Raw genomic sequence first — 23,585 nt, 5'->3', positions numbered from 1 at the left:
GGTATTCTAATCAAACTAGGATTAGGAAAATCTAGCTTTCCTAACTTTATTAGAAATAGTAATTAACTAACTTATTATACCTACACGATTTAGGAAACCGTGTATCCTAATCATCCTAGGAGCCGTGATATGCAGCCCTAGAGCCGTGTTATGCGGCTCCCATGCCTTCCCATTTTAGCATCAACACATTACTCGATCCAAGCTCAAATCCTTTTACTAGTTGAGTTACATTTCGACTAATAAGGATCTCATTTGCTTGTTCCGAACATGCTCCTGCATCACCTTGTTCAATAGTCCTTGTGACTCGTTGTGTTAAACAATTGTACTTGTTCATTAGTCCATGTGACTCGTTGTATGAACCATTTTTCCATGTTAATTAGTCCTTGTGAATTGTTGTGTAAACCATTTACCCTTGTTCATTAGTCCTTGTGACTCCTTGTGTTAAACAATTGTACTTGTTCATTAGTCCATGTGACTCGTTGTGTGAACCATTTGTCCTTGTTCATTAACCCTTGTGACTCGTTGTGTGAACCATTTGTCCTTGTTTATTAGTAAGTGTGACTCGTTGTGTGAACTATTTGTCCTTGTTCAATAGTCCTTGTAACTCGTTGTGTTAAACAATTGTACTTGTTCATTAGTCCATGTGACTCGTTGTGTGAACCATTTGTCCTTGTCCATTAGCCCTTGTGACTCGTTGTGTGAACCATTTGTCCTTGTCTATTAGTAAATGTGACTTGTTGTGTGAACTATTTGTCCTTGTTCAGTAGTCCTTGTGACTCGTTGTGTTAAACAATTGAACTTGTTCATTAGTCCATGTGACTCGTTGTATGAACCATTTGTCCATAATCATTAGTCCTTGTGTCTTGTTGTGTAAACCATTTACCCTTGTTCCGTAGTCCTTGTGAGTCGTTGTGTTAAACAATTGTAATTATTCATTAGTCCAATTGACTCGTTGTGTGAACCATTTGTCCTTGTTCATTAGTCCTTATGACTCCTTGTGTTAAACAATTGTACTTGTTCATTAGTCCATGTGACTCGTTGTGTGAACCATTTGTCCTTGTTCATTAGTTCTTGTGACTCCTTGTGTTAAAAATTGTACTTGTTCATTAGTCCATGTGACTCGTTCTGTGAACCATTTGTCCTTGTTCATTAGCCCTTGTGACTCGTTATGTAATACATTTATCCTTATTCATTAGTCCTTGTGAGTGGTTGAGTTAAACAATTGTACTTGTTCATTAGTCCATGTGACTCGTTGTGTGAACCATTTGTCCTTGTCCATTAGCCCTTGTGACTCGTTGTGTGAACCATTTGTCCTTGTTTATTAGTAAATGTGACTCGTTGTGTGAACTAAATGTCCTTGTTCATTAGTCTTCGTGACTCGTTATGTTAAACAATTGTAATTGTTCATGACTCGTTGTGTGAACCATTTGTCCTTGTTCATTAGTTCTTCTGACTCCTTGTGTTAAAAATTGTACTTGTTCATTAGTCCATGTGACTCTTTATGTGAACCATTTGTCCTTGTTCATTAGCCCTTGTGACTCGTTGTGTAATACATTTATACTTATTCATTAGTCCTTGTGAGTGGTTGTGTTAAACAATTGTACTTGTTCATTAGTCAATGTGACTCGTTGTGTGAACCATTTGTCCTTGTCTATTAGCCCTTGTGACTCGTTGTGTGAACCATTTTTCCTTTTTTATTAGTAAATGTGACTCGTTGTGTGAACTATTTGTCCTTGTTCAATAGTCCTTGTGACTCGTTGTGTTAAACAATTGTACTTGTTCATTAGTCCTTGTGACTCGTTGTATGAACCATTTGTCCATGTTCATTTGTCCTTGTGACTTGTTGTGTAAACCATTTATCCTTGTTCATTAGTCCTTGTGAGTCGTTGTGTTAAACAATTGTAATTATTCATTAGTCCAATTGACTCATTGTGTGAACCATTTGTCCTTGTTCATTAGTCCTTGTGACTCCTTGTGTTAAACAATTGTACTTGTTCATTAGTCCATGTGACTTGTTGTGTGAACCATTTGTCCTTGTTCATTAACCCTTGTGACTCGTTGTGTGAACCATTTGCCCTTGTTTATTAGTAAATGTGACTCGTTGTGTGAACTATTTGTCCTTGTTCAATTGTCCTTGTAACTCGTTGTGTTAAACAATTGTACTTGTTCATTAGTCCATGTGATTCGTTCTGTGAACCATTTGTCCTTGTCCATTAGCCCTTGTGACTCGTTGTGTGAACCATTTGTCCTTGTTTATTAGTAAATGTGACTCGTTGTGTGAACTATTTGTCCTTGTTCAATAGTCCTTGTGACTCGTTGTGTTAAACAATTGTACTTGTTCATTAGTCCATGTGACTCGTTGTATGAACCATTTTTACATGTTAATTAGTCCTTGTGAATTGTTGTGTAAACCATTTACCCTTGTTCATTAGTCCTTGTGACTCCTTGTGTTAAACAATTGTACTTGTTCATTAGTCCATGTGACTCGTTGTGTGAACCATTTGTCCTTGTTCATTAACCCTTGTGACTCGTTGTGTGAACCATTTGTCCTTGTTTATTAGTAAGTGTGACTCGTTGTGTGAACTATTTGTCCTTGTTCAATAGTCCTTGTAACTCCTTGTGTTAAACAATTGTACTTGTTCATTAGTCCATGTGACTCGTTGTGTGAACCATTTGTCCTTGTCCATTAGCCCTTGTGACTCGTTGTGTGAACCATTTGTCCTTGTCTATTAGTAAATGTGACTTGTTGTGTGAACTATTTGTCATTGTTCAGTAGTCCTTGTGACTCGTTGTGTTAAACAATTGAACTTGTTCATTAGTCCATGTGACTCGTTGTATGAACCATTTGTCCATAATCATTAGTCCTTGTGTCTTGTTGTGTAAACCATTTACCCTTGTTCCGTAGTCCTTGTGAGTCGTTGTGTTAAACAATTGTAATTATTCATTAGTCCAATAAGTTCCTAGTACAGTCAATAGTCACTTTGTAACTCGAGTCTATACCACGAGGTAGGGAAGCTAGTATTTTTGGCTCAGAGGTTAATATGAATAAAACATGGCCAAAACACCTAATATCTTGGCTCAGAGGTTACATTTAAAACATGGCCAAGATACGACTCAACCCTAATCCTAGACTGCGCAGACCTAGAGAAATGCGGATAAAACCACCGCACCCAAGACTCATGATAAAACCACATGAGTACCCTAAGGAGTCCACCAAAGGGTTGGCTAGTACTTAAGCTGACCATCTCCTCACAAAATAGGCAGAAAGGTCATGCCCCAGCTTGGATATAAACCCACCAAGCCAGGAACACAAAGGCTATTAAGCTGTGAACATACACTCGTCAAAGACTATAATGGCCTATCTATGATGAAGGCCGAAATACTCACCTAGGACCTAAATAAAACCAATCTTGGTCCCAGCTTGAATACTTTAGCCCACACCACACAAGACAAGTAAGACACCCAATTAACCATAAGAGAGGCAAAGAGTCCAAACTTGCACACTCAAATGATCAGACACACCCTAGCATATGAAAGGTTACGCAAGAGCATATTCAACCAATCCAACAATATCTCCAATATCGTAATAATCCAAATTCCAATAACCGATAATCTCATAATTCATGAGAACAAGCTAAAATGGCAACAAGGCAAGAAGACTCAAGTATAAGGCAACCAATTCATCCAACAACCAACATGTGAAATGATAATCACAAATATTAAGGCATCAACATCCAAAAACAACCAATCTCACCTCAAAGACAAACCCTCGACCCGAGTCCCGCGACGGGTCATCGGTCAAATCGAGGCTGACTGGTTTAAACCTAGTTTGACCAAACTCGTTCGGTCAATCTGGCCCAGCTCAGAGTCTTGGCCTACTATGGCCCAAATTACAAAATGTATCACAATGTCATTCTCATGCTATTTCCAATTTCTATCATGTGAAAAAAGAAAGTAACACATTATCAATCACCTAAACACTTAACAAACACCAAACACAACATCTACTACTAATGTGACATTAATTCGTCGAGTAACTCGGAATAGTTACCTTACGCTAGTAAAGAGACAAGTAAGAACTTGAGAAAGCTTCTAAAACCCAAAATTACTCTTCATCTTCAACCACATATGAGTCACCTAAAATAATTATGTGAAAGGACGATATTAACGAATTATCGTTATATAAAATATGAGACGGAAATTAATTTAATTATATTTTAAATAAACCAAACTAGCGTCAAAACAATTTATAGACACGGCTCAAAAGTTATTATGACAACCTCAAACTCGGCCTAACCACTAACTACACATGGCCTCAAACTCGTGACTTAGCTAGGCCACTGCCTAGGCCACGGCCAGGCCACTGCTAAGCTACAGCCAGGCCACTGCCAAGTCTCATAACCCGCCACCACACAGCTCATAACTAGCTCATAACTAGACTGCAAGAGACCACCCATGACGACTACCCACGGCTGCCAAACAGCCGTGAAACCATTCCACAATCCGTGATGAAAACATGGTCTAAGTGTCCAGTTTTGCGTTCTCAAAACCCGCCCCAAGCACTCATCCTTACGACCCAACTCAGTCCCAAACATGTTCAGTGAATCGTCTCAACCTCAGTCGCTCTTACGCCCCAAAAACAGTCCCGAAAGGCACCATTTTATCCATCCCAAACTGCCCCAAAACAATCCCTACATGTCAGTATACACCGTCTCAACTATAAAAGACAACAACTAGCACCCAAAACAATCCATACATGTCAGCATACACCGTCTTAAATATACCACTTACTAACTAGGATCCCAAATGATCCCTACAGGTCAGTATACACCGTCTCAATCATCTCCACATATCAGTATACACCGTCTCAACTATATAACTGACTAATTAACATCCATAAGGATCCCTATATATAATTATACACCGTCTTAATTATAAAACAGACTAACCAGCATTCGAAATAAACATATTTTACAAGTAATATTGAGTAACCTATCATTGTTACCTTTTTCCGATTGAACTAATCATTTATGACTAACAAATCTTCTACCAGACCGTCTATCTCAGCATCTACAACCGTCTTATAATAAATAAAGCTGAAAGTATAAATTGGGTTTGTAAAAATACATGACGAAAATGAATGTTACTTACATCGGAATGACGAGAACGACGAAAGGAGCGCTATGGAACAAAAATAGTTGAAAACGGATGAGAAACGTGATGCAGGAGCAATGTGTAAAACGAAGTATTGGAAAGGATTCTGTCGAAATGAAACTTATTGAACACTCGACAGGACTGTTCAGAATGCTCAAGTATGATTCAGGCAAGTTCACGTGTTTACTTGGCATCCAAGGCAGTGATGTCGAGACTTCTTACCAAAAGGAGTCATATCCTAGTTTAATTATATTAGGTAATAAGTATTTTGTGTTCAAATAGGATTATCTTAGTTTCCTAAATCGTGTGGAATTAGTTTAGCTTATTTAATTTCGAATAAGATTAGGAAAGGTTAGCTTATATCCTAATTCTAGTCAAGTTAGGAAAACTTGTTATTTCCTAATCCTAGTTTAATTAGAATACCCTAAATCTGATTGTATTTTAATTATTATTAGTTTAATAACTTTCCTAGTTAGTTTAGGAAAGGGGAATAACTTTCCTAGTTAGTTTAGGAAAGGGGAAGATAGCTTATTAGTCAAGCTAAGTAGAAGTATAAATAAGGACCGTGTATGACATTGTTCAACACGTGAGATTCAGAATTTTAATAGAAGTTTCTATTGTGAACTTTGATTTGATTAGGCTTGCGAGTTTAGTCTTTAATCTTCCTTGCGAGGTTGTTTGTGAGTGTTTCGAGTTCGTACCTTGCGAGGCGGAGAGTGAGATTCACCATACTATCCAGGTTACATCCAAATTCACGAAATATACAGTACAACAAACACAATTCCGCTGCTAATTTACCCATTACATCTACAAACATACACGAATTTATCCTATCCTGAGAACGAACAGTCTGTCGCACTGTTTAATCACGTTTGTTCATTTAATTTTACATCAAATTGGTATCAGAGCTTCGGCTCTTGATTTTCTTAAATCCAAGACGGTCCTAGGGTTTTTTATCTTTGTTACCAGCGCTACCATGTCTCGAAAAAAACTCAGGCAAGCATTGAAGATGTTGGAGGAATATGAGGAAGAATTGTTATGGGAGGACATAACAAGGAGAATTGATAAGCTATCATCGAAATACGAGAAGTGGGAGCGTGAACTTAATCAATCTTGTGGATCGAAGGATGAAGAGATAAAGATTGAACCAGATCCGAAGTCATTCGAAGTAGTCAATGAAGAAGAGGAAGAAAACCAAGCTGATCCGATTAGACAAGAAAAGATCGAGTCTTTTGATGTTGCTATTAAAGAAGACGAGCCAGAGGTTGAAGAGGGCCTGGTTTATAATCCAAATCTGTCCAAGGGAGAAACAAGCGTTGCTAATCTGATTTCGAGTAAGGAATTACTACAGGTCAACGATTGCTCAAATTTTCGTGGTAGGAAAACTTATCGTTCACCACTCGATGAATCCATTGACAAGAAACTCTACGGTGGGGGTTGTCAATACTGTTTGTTGTTGAATTCGGTTCATGTGGGAGCTGATCACGGTGGTTTTATTAGCACCTATTTCGAATATTCTGGTTTTGTGCAAGGAGGGAGGCGGGGTGTGAAGCAAATATGGTAGGCCGACATTTTGTGTTAAAACAGCCAGCTTTCTCAAGAGAAATGAAGAGCACAATTGCAAGATTCCATGGACAAAATGACATCATATGGTCCCCTTTTTGTACAAGCAAAAGGCCAAAGTAATTGAAGAAGCAAAAACAACAAAATGGACAGCATTTTGTCACACCTAAACAGGCTGCCAAGCTTGTTTATTTGGACCCATTTGTTGTGCTTTTTTGTGTAAAATATCTACTTGTACTTTTGTCCATTTATGCTTTCAATTGTAGCCTTTAGATTTACTTTTAGATGGATGGTTTGGATGTAATTTGAGTCTCTATTTAAAGAGCACCTATCCCTTGTAATAATTTCAGATTTGAAGTTTAAGAGAAATGAAAATGAGAGGTTTTGAAAACCCTTTGTTTAGTTCTTTGCTTAGTGCTAGAACAACCTCCTTTGCTTAGTGCTTGGAGATGACTCTTTCCATTTGCTTAGTGCTTTGGAAGAGTATTATCCTAGGCTTAAACATGCTTTGTGATCTTGTTTAAGTCATATCTTTCATTTTATGTTTCAAATAAAACCTTACAAAACAACCCAAAACCGAGAGCAAACAAACTCCCAAAAACAGCCTATTTTGTGTCTCTTAAACAGTCCGTTGGACTGTTAATTCTCGTTTTTATCCCTTGTTGTGTCGTTTAAACAGTCCTTCGGTCTGTTGTTTTCATGGTTATTTCAAGTTCTTGTAAAGTTATTTTCTTGTTTTAAGTTGTTGAATGCAACGGTCCATTGCATTGTTGCATTCGGTGTTTTTTAAACCTTGTTCTAGCTTGCTTTTTGTTGGTGTTCTTGCTGCGTTTTTGAAACTGTTTTGGGCTGATTATGGACCACCTCATCGTTTTAGTGCAAAGTGGTATCAGAGCTTCGGCTCTTGCGTTTTCTTAAACCAAGACGATCTTGGGAAATGGTGGTCCTTGGTGTTCTAGGGTGTGACACCGCAAATCTGTGCGTGGCTCTGATACCACTTTGCACTAAAACGATGAGGTGGTCCATAATCAGCCCAAAACAGTTTCAAAAACGCAGCAAGAACACCAACAAAAAGCAAGCTAGAACAAGGTTTAAAAACACACTGAATGCAACAATGCAATGGACCGTTGCATTCAACAACTTAAAACAAGAAAATAACTTTACAAGAACTTGAAATAACCATGAAAACAACAGACCGAAGGACTGTTTAAACGACACAACAAGGGATAAAAACGAGAATTAACAGTCCAACGGACTGTTTAAGAGACACAAAACAGGCTGTTTTTGGGAGTTTGTTTGCTCTCGGTTTTGGGTTGTTTTGTAAGGTTTTATTTGAAACATAAAATGAAAGATATGACTTAAACAAGATCACAAAGCATGTTTAAGCCTAGGATAATACTCTTCCAAAGCACTAAGCAAATGGAAAGAGTCATCTCCAAGCACTAAGCAAAGGAGGTTGTTCTAGCACTAAGCAAAGAACTAAACAAAGGGTTTTCAAAACCTCTCATTTTCATTTCTCTTAAACTTCAAATCTGAAATTATTACAAGGGATAGGTGCTCTTTAAATAGAGACTCAAATTACATCCAAACCATCCATCTAAAAGTAAATCTAAAGGCTACAATTGAAAGCATAAATGGACAAAAGTACAAGTAGATATTTTACACAAAAAAAGCACAACAAATGGGTCCAAATAAACAAGCTTGGCAGCCTGTTTAGGTGTGACAAAATGCTGTCCATTTTGTTGTTTTTGCTTCTTCAATTACTTTGGCCTTTTGCTTGTACAAAAAGGGGACCATATGATGTCATTTTGTCCATGGAATCTTGCAATTGTGCTCTTCATTTCTCTTGAGAAAGCTGGCTGTTTTAACACAAAATGTCGGCCTACCATATTTGCTTCACACCCCGCCTCCCTCCTTGCACAAAACCAGAATATTCGAAATAGGTGCTAATAAAACCACCGTGATCAGCTCCCACATGAACCGAATTCAACAACAAACAGTATTGACAACCCCCACCGTAGAGTTTCTTGTCAATGGATTCATCGAGTGGTGAACGATAAGTTTTCCTACCACGAAAATTTGAGCAATCGTTGACCTGTAGTAATTCCTTACTCGAAATCAGATTAGCAACGCTTGTTTCTCCCTTGGACAGATTTGGATTATAAACCAGGCCCTCTTCAACCTCTCGCTCTGCCTTCTTTAATAGCAACATCAAAAGACTCGATCTTTTCTTGTCTAATCGGATCAGCTTGGTTTTCTTCCTCTTCTTCATTGACTACTTCGAATGACTTCGGATCTGGTTCAATCTTTATCTCTTCATCCTTCGATCCACAAGATTGATTAAGTTCACGCTCCCACTTCTCGTATTTCGATGATAGCTTATCAATTCTCCTTGTTATGTCCTCCCATAACAATTCTTCCTCATATTCCTCCAACATCTTCAATGCTTGCCTGAGTTTTTTTCGAGACATGGTAGCGCTGGTAACAAAGATAAAAAACCCTAGGACCGTCTTGGATTTAAGAAAATCAAGAGCCGAAGCTCTGATACCAATTTGATGTAAAATTAAATGAACAAACGTGATTAAACAAGTCATGGCGGCGATCGTTCGTTCTCGTGATAGGATAAATTCGTGTATGTTTGTAGATGTAATGGGTAAATTAGCAGCGGAATTGTGTTTGTTGTACTGTATATTTCGTGAATTTGGATGTAACCTGGATAGTATGGTGAATCTCGCTCTCCGCCTCGCAAGGTACGAACTCGAAACACTCACAAACAACCTCGCAAGGAAGATTAAAGACTAAACTCGCAAGCCTAATCAAATCAAAGTTCACAATAGAAACTTCTATTAAAATTCTGAATCTCACGTGTTGAACAATGTCATACACGGTCCTTATTTATACTTCTACTTAGCTTGACTAATAAGCTATCTTCCCCTTTCCTAAACTAACTAGAAAGTTATTCCCTTTCCTAAACTAACTAGGAAAGTTATTAAACTAATAATAATTAAAATACAATCAGATTTAGGGTATTCTAATTAAACTAGGATTAGGAAATAACAAGTTTTCCTAACTTGACTAGAATTAGGATATAAGCTAACCTTTCCTAATCTTATTCGAAATTAAATAAGCTAAACTAATTCCACACGATTTAGGAAACTAAGATAATCCTATTTGAACACAAAATACTTATTACCTAATATAATTAAACTAGGATATGACTTCTTTTGGTAAGAAGTCTCGACATCACTGCCTTGGATGCCAAGTAAACACGTGAACTTGCCTGAATCATACTTGAGCATTCTGAACAGTCCTGTCGAGTGTTCAATAAGTTTCATTTCGACAGAATCCTTTCCAATACTTCGTTTTACACATTGCTCCTGCATCACGTTTCTCATCCGTTTTCAACTATTTTTGTTCCATAGCGCTCCTTTCGTCGTTCTCGTCATTCCGATGTAAGTAACATTCATTTTCGTCATGTATTTTTACAAACCCAATTTATACTTTCAGCTTTATTTATTATAAGACGGTTGTAGATGCTGAGATAGACGGTCTGGTAGAAGATTTGTTAGTCATAAATGATTAGTTCAATCGGAAAAAGGTAACAATGATAGGTTACTCAATATTACTTGTAAAATATGTTTATTTCGAATGCTGGTTAGTCTGTTTTATAATTAAGACGGTGTATAATTATATATAGGGATCCTTATGGATGTTAATTAGTCAGTTATATAGTTGAGACGGTGTATACTGATATGTGGAGATGATTGAGACGGTGTATACTGACCTGTAGGGATCATTTGGGATGCTAGTTAGTAAGTGGTATATTTAAGACGGTGTATGCTGACATGTATGGATTGTTTTGGGTGCTAGTTGTTGTCTTTTATAGTTGAGACGGTGTATACTGACATGTAGGGATTGTTTTGGGGCAGTTTGGGATGGATAAAATGGTGCCTTTCGGGACTGTTTTTGGGGCGTAAGAGCGACTGAGGTTGAGACGATTCACTGAACATGTTTGGGACTGAGTTGGGTCGTAAGGATGAGTGCTTGGGGCGGGTTTTGAGAACGCAAAACTGGACACTTAGACCATGTTTTCATCACGGATTGTGGAATGGTTTCACGGCTGTTTGGCAGCCGTGGGTAGTCGTCATGGGTGGTCTCTTGCAGTCTAGTTATGAGCTAGTTATGAGCTGTGTGGTGGCGGGTTATGAGACTTGGCGTGGCCTGGTCGTAGCTTAGCAAAGGGCCGGCCGTGGCCTAGGCAATGGCCTAGCTAAGTCACGAGTTTGAGGCCATGTGTAGTTAGTGGTTAGGCCGAGTTTGAGGTTGTCATAATAACTTTTGAGCCGTGTCTATAAATTGTTTTGACGCTAGTTTGGTTTATTTAAAATATAATTAAATTAATTTCCGTCTCATATTTTATATAACGATAATTCGTTAATATCGTCCTTTCACATAATTATTTTAGGTGACTCATATGTGGTTGAAGATGAAGAGTAATTTTGGGTTTTAGAAGCTTTCTCAAGTTCTTACTTGTCTCTTTACTAGCGTAAGGTAACTATTCCGAGTTACTCGACGAATTAATGTCACATTAGTAGTAGATGTTGTGTTTGGTGTTTGTTAAGTGTTTAGGTGATTGATAATGTGTTACTTTCTTTTTTCACATGATAGAAATTGGAAATAGCATGAGAATGACATTGTGATACATTTTGTAATTTGGGCCATAGTAGGCCAAGACTCTGAGCTGGGCCAGATTGACCGAACGAGTTTGGTCAAACTAGGTTTAAACCAGTCAGCCTCGATTTGACCGATGACCCATCGCGGGACTCGGGTCGAGGGTTTGTCTTTGAGGTGAGATTGGTTGTTTTTGGATGTTGATGCCTTAATATTTGTGATTATCATTTCACATGTTGGTTGTTGGATGAATTGGTTGCCTTATACTTGAGTCTTCTTGCCTTGTTGCCATTTTAGCTTGTTCTCATGAATTATGAGATTATCGGTTAGCTGGAATTTGGATTATTACTGATATTGGAGATATTGTTGGATTGTCAGCTGAATATGCTCTTGCGTAACCTTTCATATGCTAGGGTGTGTCTGATCATTTGAGTGTGCAAGTTTGGACTCTTTGCCTCTCTTATGGTTAATTGGGTGTCTTACTTGTCTTGTGTGGTGTGGGCTAAAGTATTCAAGCTGGGACCAAGATTGGTTTTATTTAGGTCCTAGGTGAGTATTTCGGCCTTCATCATAGATAGGCCATTATAGTCTTTGACGAGTGTATGTTCACAGCTTAATAGCCTTTGTGTTCCTGGCTTGGTGGGTTTATATCCAAGCTGAGGCATGACCTTTCTGCCTATTTTGTGAGGAGATGGTCAGCTTAAGTACTAGCCAACCCTTTGGTGGACTCCTTAGGGTACTCATGTGGTTTTATCATGAGTCTTGGGTGCGGTGGTTTTAACCGCATTTCTCTAGGTCTGCGCAGTCTAGGATTAGGGTTGAGTCGTATCTTGGCCATGTTTTAAATGTAACCTCTGAGCCAAGATATTAGGTGTTTTGGCCATGTTTTATTCATATTAACCTCTGAGCCAAAATACTAGCTTCCCTACCTCGTGGTATAGACTCGAGTTACAAAGTGACTATTGACTGTACTAGGAACTTATGCCTGTCTCTAGATATATTACCCTTTCTTGTTTGATGATTCTATGAATCATAGAAGGTGAGATGCAAGCCGGCTATGGTTGATAGAGTTTGGATTCCTGGATGTTATGTGATTCACATGATAGTGTAGTATGAGTCGGTCTAGTATTCGCATGCTAGGACTATGTGTTGTTATATTGTTGTTCACATGATAAGCACGATAGTCTAGCATCTATATGCTAAGGCTATGTGTTATTCATATTCATATTCTTATGTTTACATGTTATATTAATTATGACATTTCGTGGCTGGGAGAACTCGGAGTTACTCCCCACTGACTGTGGCTTTCGTATTTGTATAAAATGCGATTGACAGGTAGATGATGAATATATGGGGTACATGGACGAGCTAGCGAGCAAAGTAACCTTGGGACCTAGACTGGCTTTATTTTATTGTGACCCTTAAACACTTTTTATGTCACTTACATTTTAGGGACATATGTCTCCCTCTTTACATTTGGTTGTATAACTTTGCTATTCGCGACTTTAGCAATGGTTATGTTGCGAAACTTCTATTTAGACCTTGTATGTTTTGACACCTTCCAATTTGGATATCTTTATAACAGGTTCAAGTTTTAAAAAAATTACAGGTTTTTACCCAAATGAACCTATTACAAACATATCCATGCTGTTTTATTCTAGAATTACGTGTTTACTTTTTCGCGATAAATGAGGGTGTCACACAACGAGTCACAAGGACTAATGGACAAGGACAAATGGTTCACACAACGAGTCACATGGACTAATGAACAAGTATAATTGTTTAACACAATGAGTTACAAGGACTATTGAACAAGGACAAATAGTTCACACAACGAGTCACATTTACTAATAAACGAGGACAAATGGTTCACACAACGAGTCACAAGGGTTAATGAACAAGGACAAATGGTTCACACAACGAGTCACAAGGGCTAATGGACAAGGAAAAATGCTTCACACAACGAGTCACATGGACTAATGAACAAGTACAATTGTTTAACACAACCACTCACAAGGACTAATGAACAAGGATAAATGTATTACACAACGAGTCACAAGGGCTAATGAACAAGGACAAATGCTTCACACAACAAGTCACATGGACTAATGAACAAGTACAATTGTTTAACACAAGGAGTCACAAGAACTAATGAACAAGGACAAATGGTTCACACAACGAGTCACATGGACTAATGAACAATTACAATTGTTTAGCATAACAAGTCACAAAGACTAATGAACAAGGACATTTAGTTCACACAACGAGTCACATTTACTAATAAACAAGGACAAATGGTTCACACAACAAAGTCAAAAGGGCTAATGAACAAGGACAAAGGGTTCACACAACGAGTCACATGGACTATTGAACAAGTACAATTGTTTAACACAAGGAGTCACAAGGACTAATGAACAAGAACAAATGGTTCACACAACGAGTCACATTTACTAATAAACAAGGACAAATGGTTCTCACAACGAATCACATGGACTAATGAACAAGTACAATTAATTTAACACAACGAGACACAAGGACTAATGAACAAGGACAAATGGTTTACACAACGAGTCACAAGGACTAATGAACGAGGACAAACGGTTCACTCAACGAGTCAAATGGACTAATGAGCAAGTACAATTGTTTAACACAACGAGTCACAAGTACTAATGAACAAGGACAAACGGTTCACACAACGAGTCACAAGGACTAATGAACAATTACAAATGTTTAACACAACGAGTCATAAAGACTAATTAACAAGGACAAATGGTTCACACAACGAGTCACATTTACTAATAAACAAGGACAAATGGTTCACACAACGAGTCACAAGAGCTAATGGACAAGGACAGATGGTTCACACAACGAGTCACATGCACTAATGAACAAGTACAATTGTTTAACACAACCACGCACAAGGACTAATGAACAAGGATAATTGGTTTACACAATGAGTCACAAGGACTAATGAACAAGGACAAATGGTTCACACAACGAGTCACATGGACTAATGAACAAGTACAATTGTTTAACACAACGAGTCACAAGGACTAATGAACAAGGACAAATGGTTCAGACAACGAGTCACATGGACTAATGAACAATTACAATTGCTTAACATAACGAGTCACGAAGACTAATGAACAAGGACAAATGGTTCACACAACGAGTCACATTTACTAATAAACAAGGATAAATTGTTCACACAACGAGTCACAAGGGCTAATGAACAAGGACAAATAGTTCACACAACGAGTCACATGGACTAGTAAACAAGTACAATTATTTTAACACAACGAGTCACGAGGACTAAAGAACAAGGACAAATGGTTTACAGAACGAATCACAAGGACTAATGAACAAGGACAAATGGTTCACCCAACGAGTCACCTGGACAAGTGAACAAGTACAATTGTTTAACACAACGAGTCACAAGGACTAATGAACAAGGACAAATGGTTTACACAACAAGTCACAAGGACTAATGAACATGGACAAATGGTTCACACGAGTCACAAGGACTAATGAACAAGGACAATAAGTTCACACAACGAGTCACTTGGACTAATAAACAAGTATAATGGTTTAACACAACGAGTGACAAGACCTAATGAACAAGGACAAATGGATCACACAACGAGTCACATGGAGTAATGAACAAGTACAATTTTTTAACACAATGAGTCATAAGGACTAATGAACAAGGACAAATGGTTCGCACAACGAGTCACATGCACTAATGAACAAGTACAATTGTTTAAAACAACGAGTTACAAGGACTATTAAACAAGGACAAATAGTTCACACAACGAGTCACATTTACTAATTAACAAGGACAAATGGTTCACACAACGAGTCACAAGGGTTAATGAACAAGGACAAATGGTTCACACAACGAGTCACATGGACTAATGAACAAGTACAATTGTTTAACATAAGGAGTCGCAAGGACTAATGAACAAGGACAAATGGTTCACACAACGAATGAATTGGACTAATGAATAATTACAATTGTTTAACACAACGACTCACAAGGATTAATGAACAAGGGTAAATGGTTTACACAACAAATCACAAGGACTAATGAACATGGACAAATGGTTCATACAACGAGTCACATGGACTAATGAACAAGTACAATTGTTTAACACAAGGAGTCACAAGGACTAATGAACAAGAACAAATGGTTCACACAACGAGTCACATTTACTAATAAACAAGGACAAATGGTTCTCACAACGAATCACATGGACTAATGAACAAGTACAATTAATTTAACACAACGAGACACAAGGACTAATGAACAAGGACAAATGGTTTACACAACGAGTCACAAGGACTAATGAACGAGGACAAACGGTTCACCCAACGAGTCAAATGGACTAATGAGCAAGTACAATTGTTTAACACAACGAGTCACAAGGACTAATGAACAAGGACAAACGGTTCACACAACGAGTCACAAGGACTAATGAACAATTACAAATGTTTAACACAACGAGTCATAAAGACTAATTAACAAGGACAAATGGTTCACACAACGAGTCACATTTACTAATAAACAAGGACAAATGGTTCACACAACGAGTCACAAGAGCTAATGGACAAGGACAAATGGTTCACACAACGAGTCACATGCACTAATGAACAAGTACAATTGTTTAACACAACCACGCACAAGGACTAATGAACAAGGATAATTGGTTTACACAATGAGTCACAAGGACTAATGAACAAGGACAAATGGTTCACACAACGAGTCACATGGACTAATGAACAAGTACAATTGTTTAACACAACGAGTCACAAGGACTAATGAACAAGGACAAATGGTTCAGACAACGAGTCACATGGAATAATGAACAATTACAATTGCTTAACATAACGAGTCACGAAGACTAATGAACAAGGACAAATGGTTCACACAACGAGTCACATTTACTAATAAACAAGGATAAATTGTTCACACAACGAGTCACAAGGGCTAATGAACAAGGACAAATAGTTCACACAACGAGTCACATGGACTAGTAAACAAGTACAATTATTTTAACACAACGAGTCACGAGGACTAAAGAACAAGGGCAAATGGTTTACAGAACGAATCACAAGGACTAATGAACAAGGACAAATGGTTCACCCAACGAGTCACCTGGACAAGTGAACAAGTACAATTGTTTAACACAACGAGTCACAAGGACTAATGAACAAGGACAAATGGTTTACACAACAAGTCACAAGGACTAATGAACATGGACAAATGGTTCACACGTGATGTAAAACAGTATGGAAAAACGAGATTGAACAGATCGTTGAACTGTTCGGTTGAGTTTGTTATTTCTGAGATTGTGTATGTCGTGGTAATTGGTAAATTTGCAGCGGAAATTGTGTTGTTTGGACTGATTATTTCGTGATTATGAATGTAACTGGATAGTATGGTGAATTCCTAGTCCTAACCTCGCAAGGTGTCAAACGCAGATTCACGCAATCAACCTCGCAAGGAAGATCTAGAGATTAAGCTCGCAAACCTAATCAGAATAATGCTCACAAATGTAAACAATTTTATTGCTGGAGATTCGATGATCATCCTCTGATCATACACGGCATAATATAGTCCTAAACGAGGTCACAATTCGACCCAAACCCTAGCTTGCAAATCAAGCTATCTTTCCCTTTCCTAAACTAACTAGGAAAGTTATTCCCCTTTCCTAAACTAACTAGGAAAGTAATTAAAAACTAATATTAGAATACAATCAGATTTTAGGGTATTCTAATCAAACTAGGATTAGGAAAATCTAGCTTTCCTAACTTTATTAGAAATAGTAATTAACTAACTTATTATACCTACACGATTTAGGAAACCGTGTATCCTAATCATCCTAGGAGCCGTGTTATGCGGCTCCCATGCCTTCCCATTTTAGCATCAACACATTACTCGATCCAAGCTCAAATCCTTTTACTAGTTGAGTTACATTTCGACTAATAAGGATCTCATTTGCTTGTTCCGAACATGCTCCTGCATCATTCTCTCCTTCTTTTTGAGAATTTGCCCTCAAATCCTCGTCTTCCAGATACGGTGATAGGTCGCCTACATTGAATGTCGCGCTCACCCCACCATATTCACTCGGCAACTCCAGCTTGTACGCGTTAGAACCATAACATTCGAGGATCTTGAATGGACCATCTGCTCGCGGCATCAACTTATTCTTCCTTTTGGATGGAAATCGTTCCTTCCTCAAATGTAACCACACAAGATCACCCTCCTTGAAAACAGGCTGCTTTCGATGTTTATTAGCCTTCTCTTTGTATTTAGCATTTGCCTTCTCAATTTGAGCTCGAACTTGCTCACATACTCGGAGAAATGCAGCTTGTCTTTCTTTGGCTTCGAAACTTAACACATCTTTCTTTGGAATGGGCACTAAATCGATTGGCAGGTATGGATTCACGCCATAAACAATCTCGAATGGAGCTCGTCCTGTCGTCATTGATGGTGTACGATTATAAGCAAATTCAGCATGCGCCAATTTGATATCCCAATCCTTTGTGCTTTTACTAACCAATCCTCGCAGTAGACTCCCTAGAGTACGGTTGGTTACCTCGGTCTGACCATCTGTTTGTGGATGGTGTGATGTACTGAAAAGAAGTTTAGTCCCCATCAAACGCCATAACGTCTTCCAGAAGTAACTAAGAAACTTCACATCTCGATCTGAAACAATAGTAAGAGGTATCCCATGTAATCGAACGATCTCTCTATAGTACAAATCAGCCACTTTAGTTGCATCATCAGTCTTGTGACACGGAATAAAATGCGCCATCTTCGAGAATCGATCAACTACCACCATAATCGAGTCCTTACCCCTTTGAGTTCTCGGCAAACCAAGGATAAAATCCATGCTCACCTCATTCCATGGCTGTACAGGTACGGGCAGAGGTGTATACAAACCTTTGGTGAACGTACTCTTAGCCTTTTGGCATACCACGCATTTCGCCACGATTTCTTGCACGTCCTTATTCATTCTTGGCCAGTAGAAGTGTTCACTTAGGATGTCACTTGTCTTATTAACTCCAAAGTGTCCAGCAATAGCTCCGCCATGAGCTTCTCGTACCAACAACTCCCTAATCGACCCATTCGGAATGCATAGCCGATTACCCTTGAAGAGATAGCCATCCTGAACAGTATACAAACCTGTTGGATCAATGATTTCCTTTGAAAATTCTGGATCAGACTTGTACAGTTCCTTGATATGTTCGAAACCAAGAATCCTTGCATCCAACTCAATCAACAATGAATGCCTTCGTGATAATGCATCAGCCACGACATTAGAACTTCCCGTCTTGTACTTTGAAGAAAACGTGAATGATTGCAAGAATTCCACCCATTTGGCATGTCTTTGATTTAACTTTTGCTGTCCATGGATGTGTTTAAGAGCCTCGTGATCAGAATGTAAAATAAACGGCTTCGGACGCAGATAATGACTCCAATGGTCCAATGCTCTCACGATTGCATAAAACTCTTTGTCGTAAGTTGAATAGTTCAACCTTGCACCGTTTAATTTCTCGCTGAAATATGCAATAGGCCTCTTTTCTTGTATTAACACGGCACCAATTCCAACACCACTCGCATCACACTCGACTTCAAACAATTTATTAAAATCAGGTAGTGCTAAAACAGGTCCGGAGCATAGCTTGCGTTTTACCTCTTCAAACGCCTTTTGGGCGCTGTTAGTCCACACGAACTCTCCCTTCTTGGTTAGCTCAGAATTGGAGCCACAATCGAGCTAAAACCCTGGATGAACCGTCTATAAAATGATGCTAAACCATGAAAGCTTCGCACCTCTCGTAGTTGATTTCGAATCGGCCAGGCTTGAATAGCATCGACCTTGGATGGGTCCATACTTACTCCGTCTTTTCCCACAATATAACCAAGAAAGACAACACTCGAGACCATAAAAGTACATTTTTCCAACTTACCATAAAGCTTCGATCTCGCAACACTTCAAACACAACTCGCAAATGTCGTTTGTGCGACTCTTCATCTTTGCTATAAATCAGGATGTCGTCAAGATAGACCACCACAAATTTGTTAAGGAACGGCCTTAACACTTCATTCATCAACCTCATAAACGAACTAGGAGCATTGCACAACCCAAACGGCATCACAAGCCATTCGTATAATCCTTGCTTCGTTTTAAACGCGGTCTTCCACTCATCCCCTTCTCGAATCCTCATTTGATGGTAGCCACTCCTCAAATCCAGTTTAGAAAAGACACTCGAACCAGAAAGTTCATCAAGCATATCATCAAGTCTTGGCATAGGAAAGCGATATTTGATTGTAATGTTATTCACCGCTCTACTATCAATGCACATTCTCCAAGTCCCTTCCTTCTTTGGCACTAATAACGCAGGCACCGCACAAGGACTTAAACTCTCTTGAACATATCCTCTATCTATCAATTCTTGGACTCGTCTCCGCAACTCCTTTGCTTCCTCCGGATTACAACGATAGGCCGGCTTATTAGGCAATGCCGCCCGGAATCGAGATCTATTTGGTGTTCAATACCACGTAAAGGAGGTAACCCATCCGGTAACTCATCCGGAAACACATCCCGGAACTCTTCTAATAGCTCCTGTACCCCACGGTCATCACACACACCAACGGACCCCAATTCACGAACCAGCAAAGACATAAGTTCGTTCTCCACGAGCTAAAGCCTCTTCAACCTCCCGAGCCTCCATAAACATACTCCCCTTCTTTGTTTTAGACTCTTTAATCTTGTTAGGTGACATAGGTTTCAGATTATATCTCACATTACCCTTCATCACGCTATACACATTGGCTCTCCCGTCATGTTCAACCTTTCTATCGAATTGCCAAGGCCTACCCAACAGAATGTGGCATGCATTCATAGGAATTATATCGCACCACACCTCATCAGTATAGGGTCCTAAACTCAACGAAACTAAGGCTTGTTTCTTAACTTGAATCCCATTCTCCCCATTCAGCCAATGCAATTTATATGGTTTAACTCGGTCTTTAGTTTGCAATTTTAGTTCATCAACAAGGTCCCTTGCTACTACATTAGCACACGATCCACTATCAATAATAAGATTGCAAATTTTACTGTTTACCTTGCACCGAGTATGGAAGATTTGCTCCCGTTGTTCATTCTCACCAACCCGTTTCCATATGCAAATTACGCAGCACTAAACACTCCTCGTCACTCAACGGATCCAAATCATAGACTAATCCTTCACCCTCGTTTCAACATTCCCTTGGACTGTTTCTTCCTCTGGCGTGACAAATACGGGGATCAAATCACATAATTCTTGAGTGTTAGGGGCTCGTTTAAAGGACATTCGTTTTGCTATATGTCCATAGCCTTGACACTTGAAGCAACGTCTCAAAGAACTCCCCTTTGGCTCGGCAACACCCTTTCCTTTGTCCTTGGGTTCTTCTTTCGGGATTTCTTTAGCCTTGCTAGGAGCTGGCCTGGAATATGAATTCGTTCCCGAACTTTGTCCCTTGGAGTAAGCATGAGGTTTTTGTGCCTTATCATGTTTCTCGAACTTCCATGCTAATCGACACACATCATTAAAACCTTCATAATTCTGGATCTCGACTCTTTTAGCAATTGCGGGTGTTAGGCCCTTGATGAATCTCGCCACCCTTAGCTCTTCTTTCTCCTCAAGATCGTATACAATCGACATCTTCTCGAATTCTTTGATGTATTCAGTCACCGTCATGCTTCCTTGTTCTAAAGATTGGAGCTTTAAGTAGTTATCTTGTTCATAATCCTTGGCAGAATCGTCTCATCAAGTGCTTCTTTAATTTGATCCAAGATTCGATCTTGTCCTTGCCTTCCTTTCTCCTTTGTTTTTTCAGATTTTCGTACCATAAAGATGCATACTTTGTAAGCTTCAAGATTGCAACTTTAAATTGCTTCTTGTCATCGTATTCTTTATACTCGAAAACCCTTTCAGCTTGTCTTACCCAATCCAGAAATTTTTCCGGATCCATCTCGCCATCAAAGTCTGGAATATCGAGTTTTAAACCCCGATCATCATCGTTCTTATTTTTTGACTTCCTCTTTGGTTGCTCGTCCTCTTCTTCAGATTCGGATGGAGTGTCCGATTCTTTTTTCTTCTCTTTAGCCTTCAACATGCTTGCTATATTTTTTAACACATAAGCCATCTGAGCCATCTCCAACTTCAGCTCGTTATGACCATCTTCCCATGTTTTCGGACCTTCTTCACCGTCTTTAACCATGATTAGCAACGTCCCAAGACAGATCTATTAAGGAATAAATCAACTTAGCTCGTAACCAATTTGATGTAAAACAAGATGGAAAAACGAGATTGAACAGATCGTTGAACTGTTCGGTTGAGTTTGTTATTTCTGAGATTGTGTATGTCGTGGTAATTGGTAAATTTGCAGCGGAAATTGTGTTGTTTGGACTGATTATTTCGTGATTATGAATGTAACTGGATAGTATGGTGAATTCCTAGTCCTAACCTCGCAAGGTGTCAAACGCAGATTCACGCAATCAACCTCGCAAGGAAGATCTAGAGATTAAGCTCGCAAACCTAATCAGAATAATGCTCACAAATGTAAACAATTTTATTGCTGGAGATTCGATGATCATCCTCTGATCATACACGGCATAATATAGTCCTAAACGAGGTCACAATTCGACCCAAACCCTAGCTTGCAAATCAAGCTATCTTTCCCTTTCCTAAACTAACTAGGAAAGTTATTCCCCTTTCCTAAACTAACTAGGAAAGTAATTAAAAACTAATATTAGAATACAATCAGATTTTAGGGTATTCTAATCAAACTAGGATTAGGAAAATCTAGCTTTCCTAACTTTATTAGAAATAGTAATTAACTAACTTATTATACCTACACGATTTAGGAAACCGTGTATCCTAATCATCCTAGGAGCCGTGTTATGCGGCTCCCATGCCTTCCCATTTTAGCATCAACACATTACTCGATCCAAGCTCAAATCCTTTTACTAGTTGAGTTACATTTCGACTAATAAGGATCTCATTTGCTTGTTCCGAACATGCTCCTGCATCAACACGAGTCACAAGGACTAATGAACAAGGACAATAAGTTCACACAACGAGTCACTTGGACTAATAAACAAGTATAATGGTTTAACACAACGAGTGACAAGACCTAATGAACAAGGACAAATGGATCACACAACGAGTCACATGGATTAATGAACAAGTACAATTTTTTAACACAACGAGCCATAAGGACTAATGAACAAGGACAAATGGTTCGCACAACGAGTCACATGGACTAATGAACAAGTACAATTGTTTAAAACAACGAGTTACAAGGACTATTAAACAAGGACAAATAGTTCACACAACGAGTCACATTTACTAATAAACAAGGACAAATGGTTCACACAACGAGTCACAAGGGTTAATGAACAAGGACAAATGGTTCACACAACGAGTCACATGGACTAATGAACAAGTACAATTGTTTAACATAAGGAGTCGCAAGGACTAATGAACAAGGACAAATGGTTTACACATCGAGTGAATTGGACTAATGAATAATTACAATTGTTTAACACAACGACTCACAAGGATTAATGAACAAGGGTAAATGGTTTACACAACAAATCACAAGGACTAATGAACATGGACAAATGGTTCATACAACGAGTCACATGGACTAATGAACAAGTACAATTGTTTAACACAACGAGTCACAAGGACTATTGAACAAGGACAAATAGTTCACACAACGAGTCACATTTACTAATAAACAAGGACAAATGGTTCACACAACGAGTCACAACGACTAATGGACAAGGACAAATGGTTCACACAACGAGTCACATGGACTAATGAACAAGTATAATTGTTTAACACAATGAGTTACAAGGACTATTGAACAAGGACAAATAGTTCACACAACGAGTCACATTTACTAATAAACGAGGACAAATGGTTCACACAACGAGTCACAAGGACTAATGGACAAGGACAAATGGTTCACACAACGAGTCACATGGACTAATGAACAAGTACAATTGTTTAACACAATGAGTTACAAGGACTATTGAACAAGGACAAATAGTTCACACAACGAGTCACATTTACTAATAAACGAGGACAAATGGTTCACACAACGAGTCACAAGGGTTAATGAACAAGGACAAATGGTT

At 38.7% G+C, this 23,585-nt stretch overlaps 1 protein-coding gene across 1 annotated transcript; it reads right to left on the bottom strand.

Moving 5' to 3' along the window:
- Positions 1-8,894: 8,894 nt before the first annotated feature.
- On the bottom strand, positions 8,895-21,135 carry LOC141637417 (uncharacterized). Its single transcript, XM_074446901.1, has 6 exons — positions 20,636-21,135; positions 20,067-20,485; positions 18,291-19,024; positions 17,442-18,179; positions 9,904-10,094; positions 8,895-9,258 (listed from the first exon to the last, which is right to left on the bottom strand). Exons 1-6 carry the CDS (start codon positions 21,133-21,135, stop codon positions 8,895-8,897), a joined length of 2,946 nt encoding a protein of 981 aa, XP_074303002.1.
- Between the last annotated feature and the right edge of the window lie 2,450 nt (positions 21,136-23,585).

The sequence above is a fragment of the Silene latifolia genome, unplaced genomic scaffold (assembly GCF_048544455.1).
Source record: "Silene latifolia isolate original U9 population unplaced genomic scaffold, ASM4854445v1 scaffold_106, whole genome shotgun sequence".
In the NCBI taxonomy this organism is placed as follows: domain Eukaryota; kingdom Viridiplantae; phylum Streptophyta; class Magnoliopsida; order Caryophyllales; family Caryophyllaceae; genus Silene; species Silene latifolia.
This window is presented reverse-complemented; position numbering and strand designations above follow the sequence as displayed.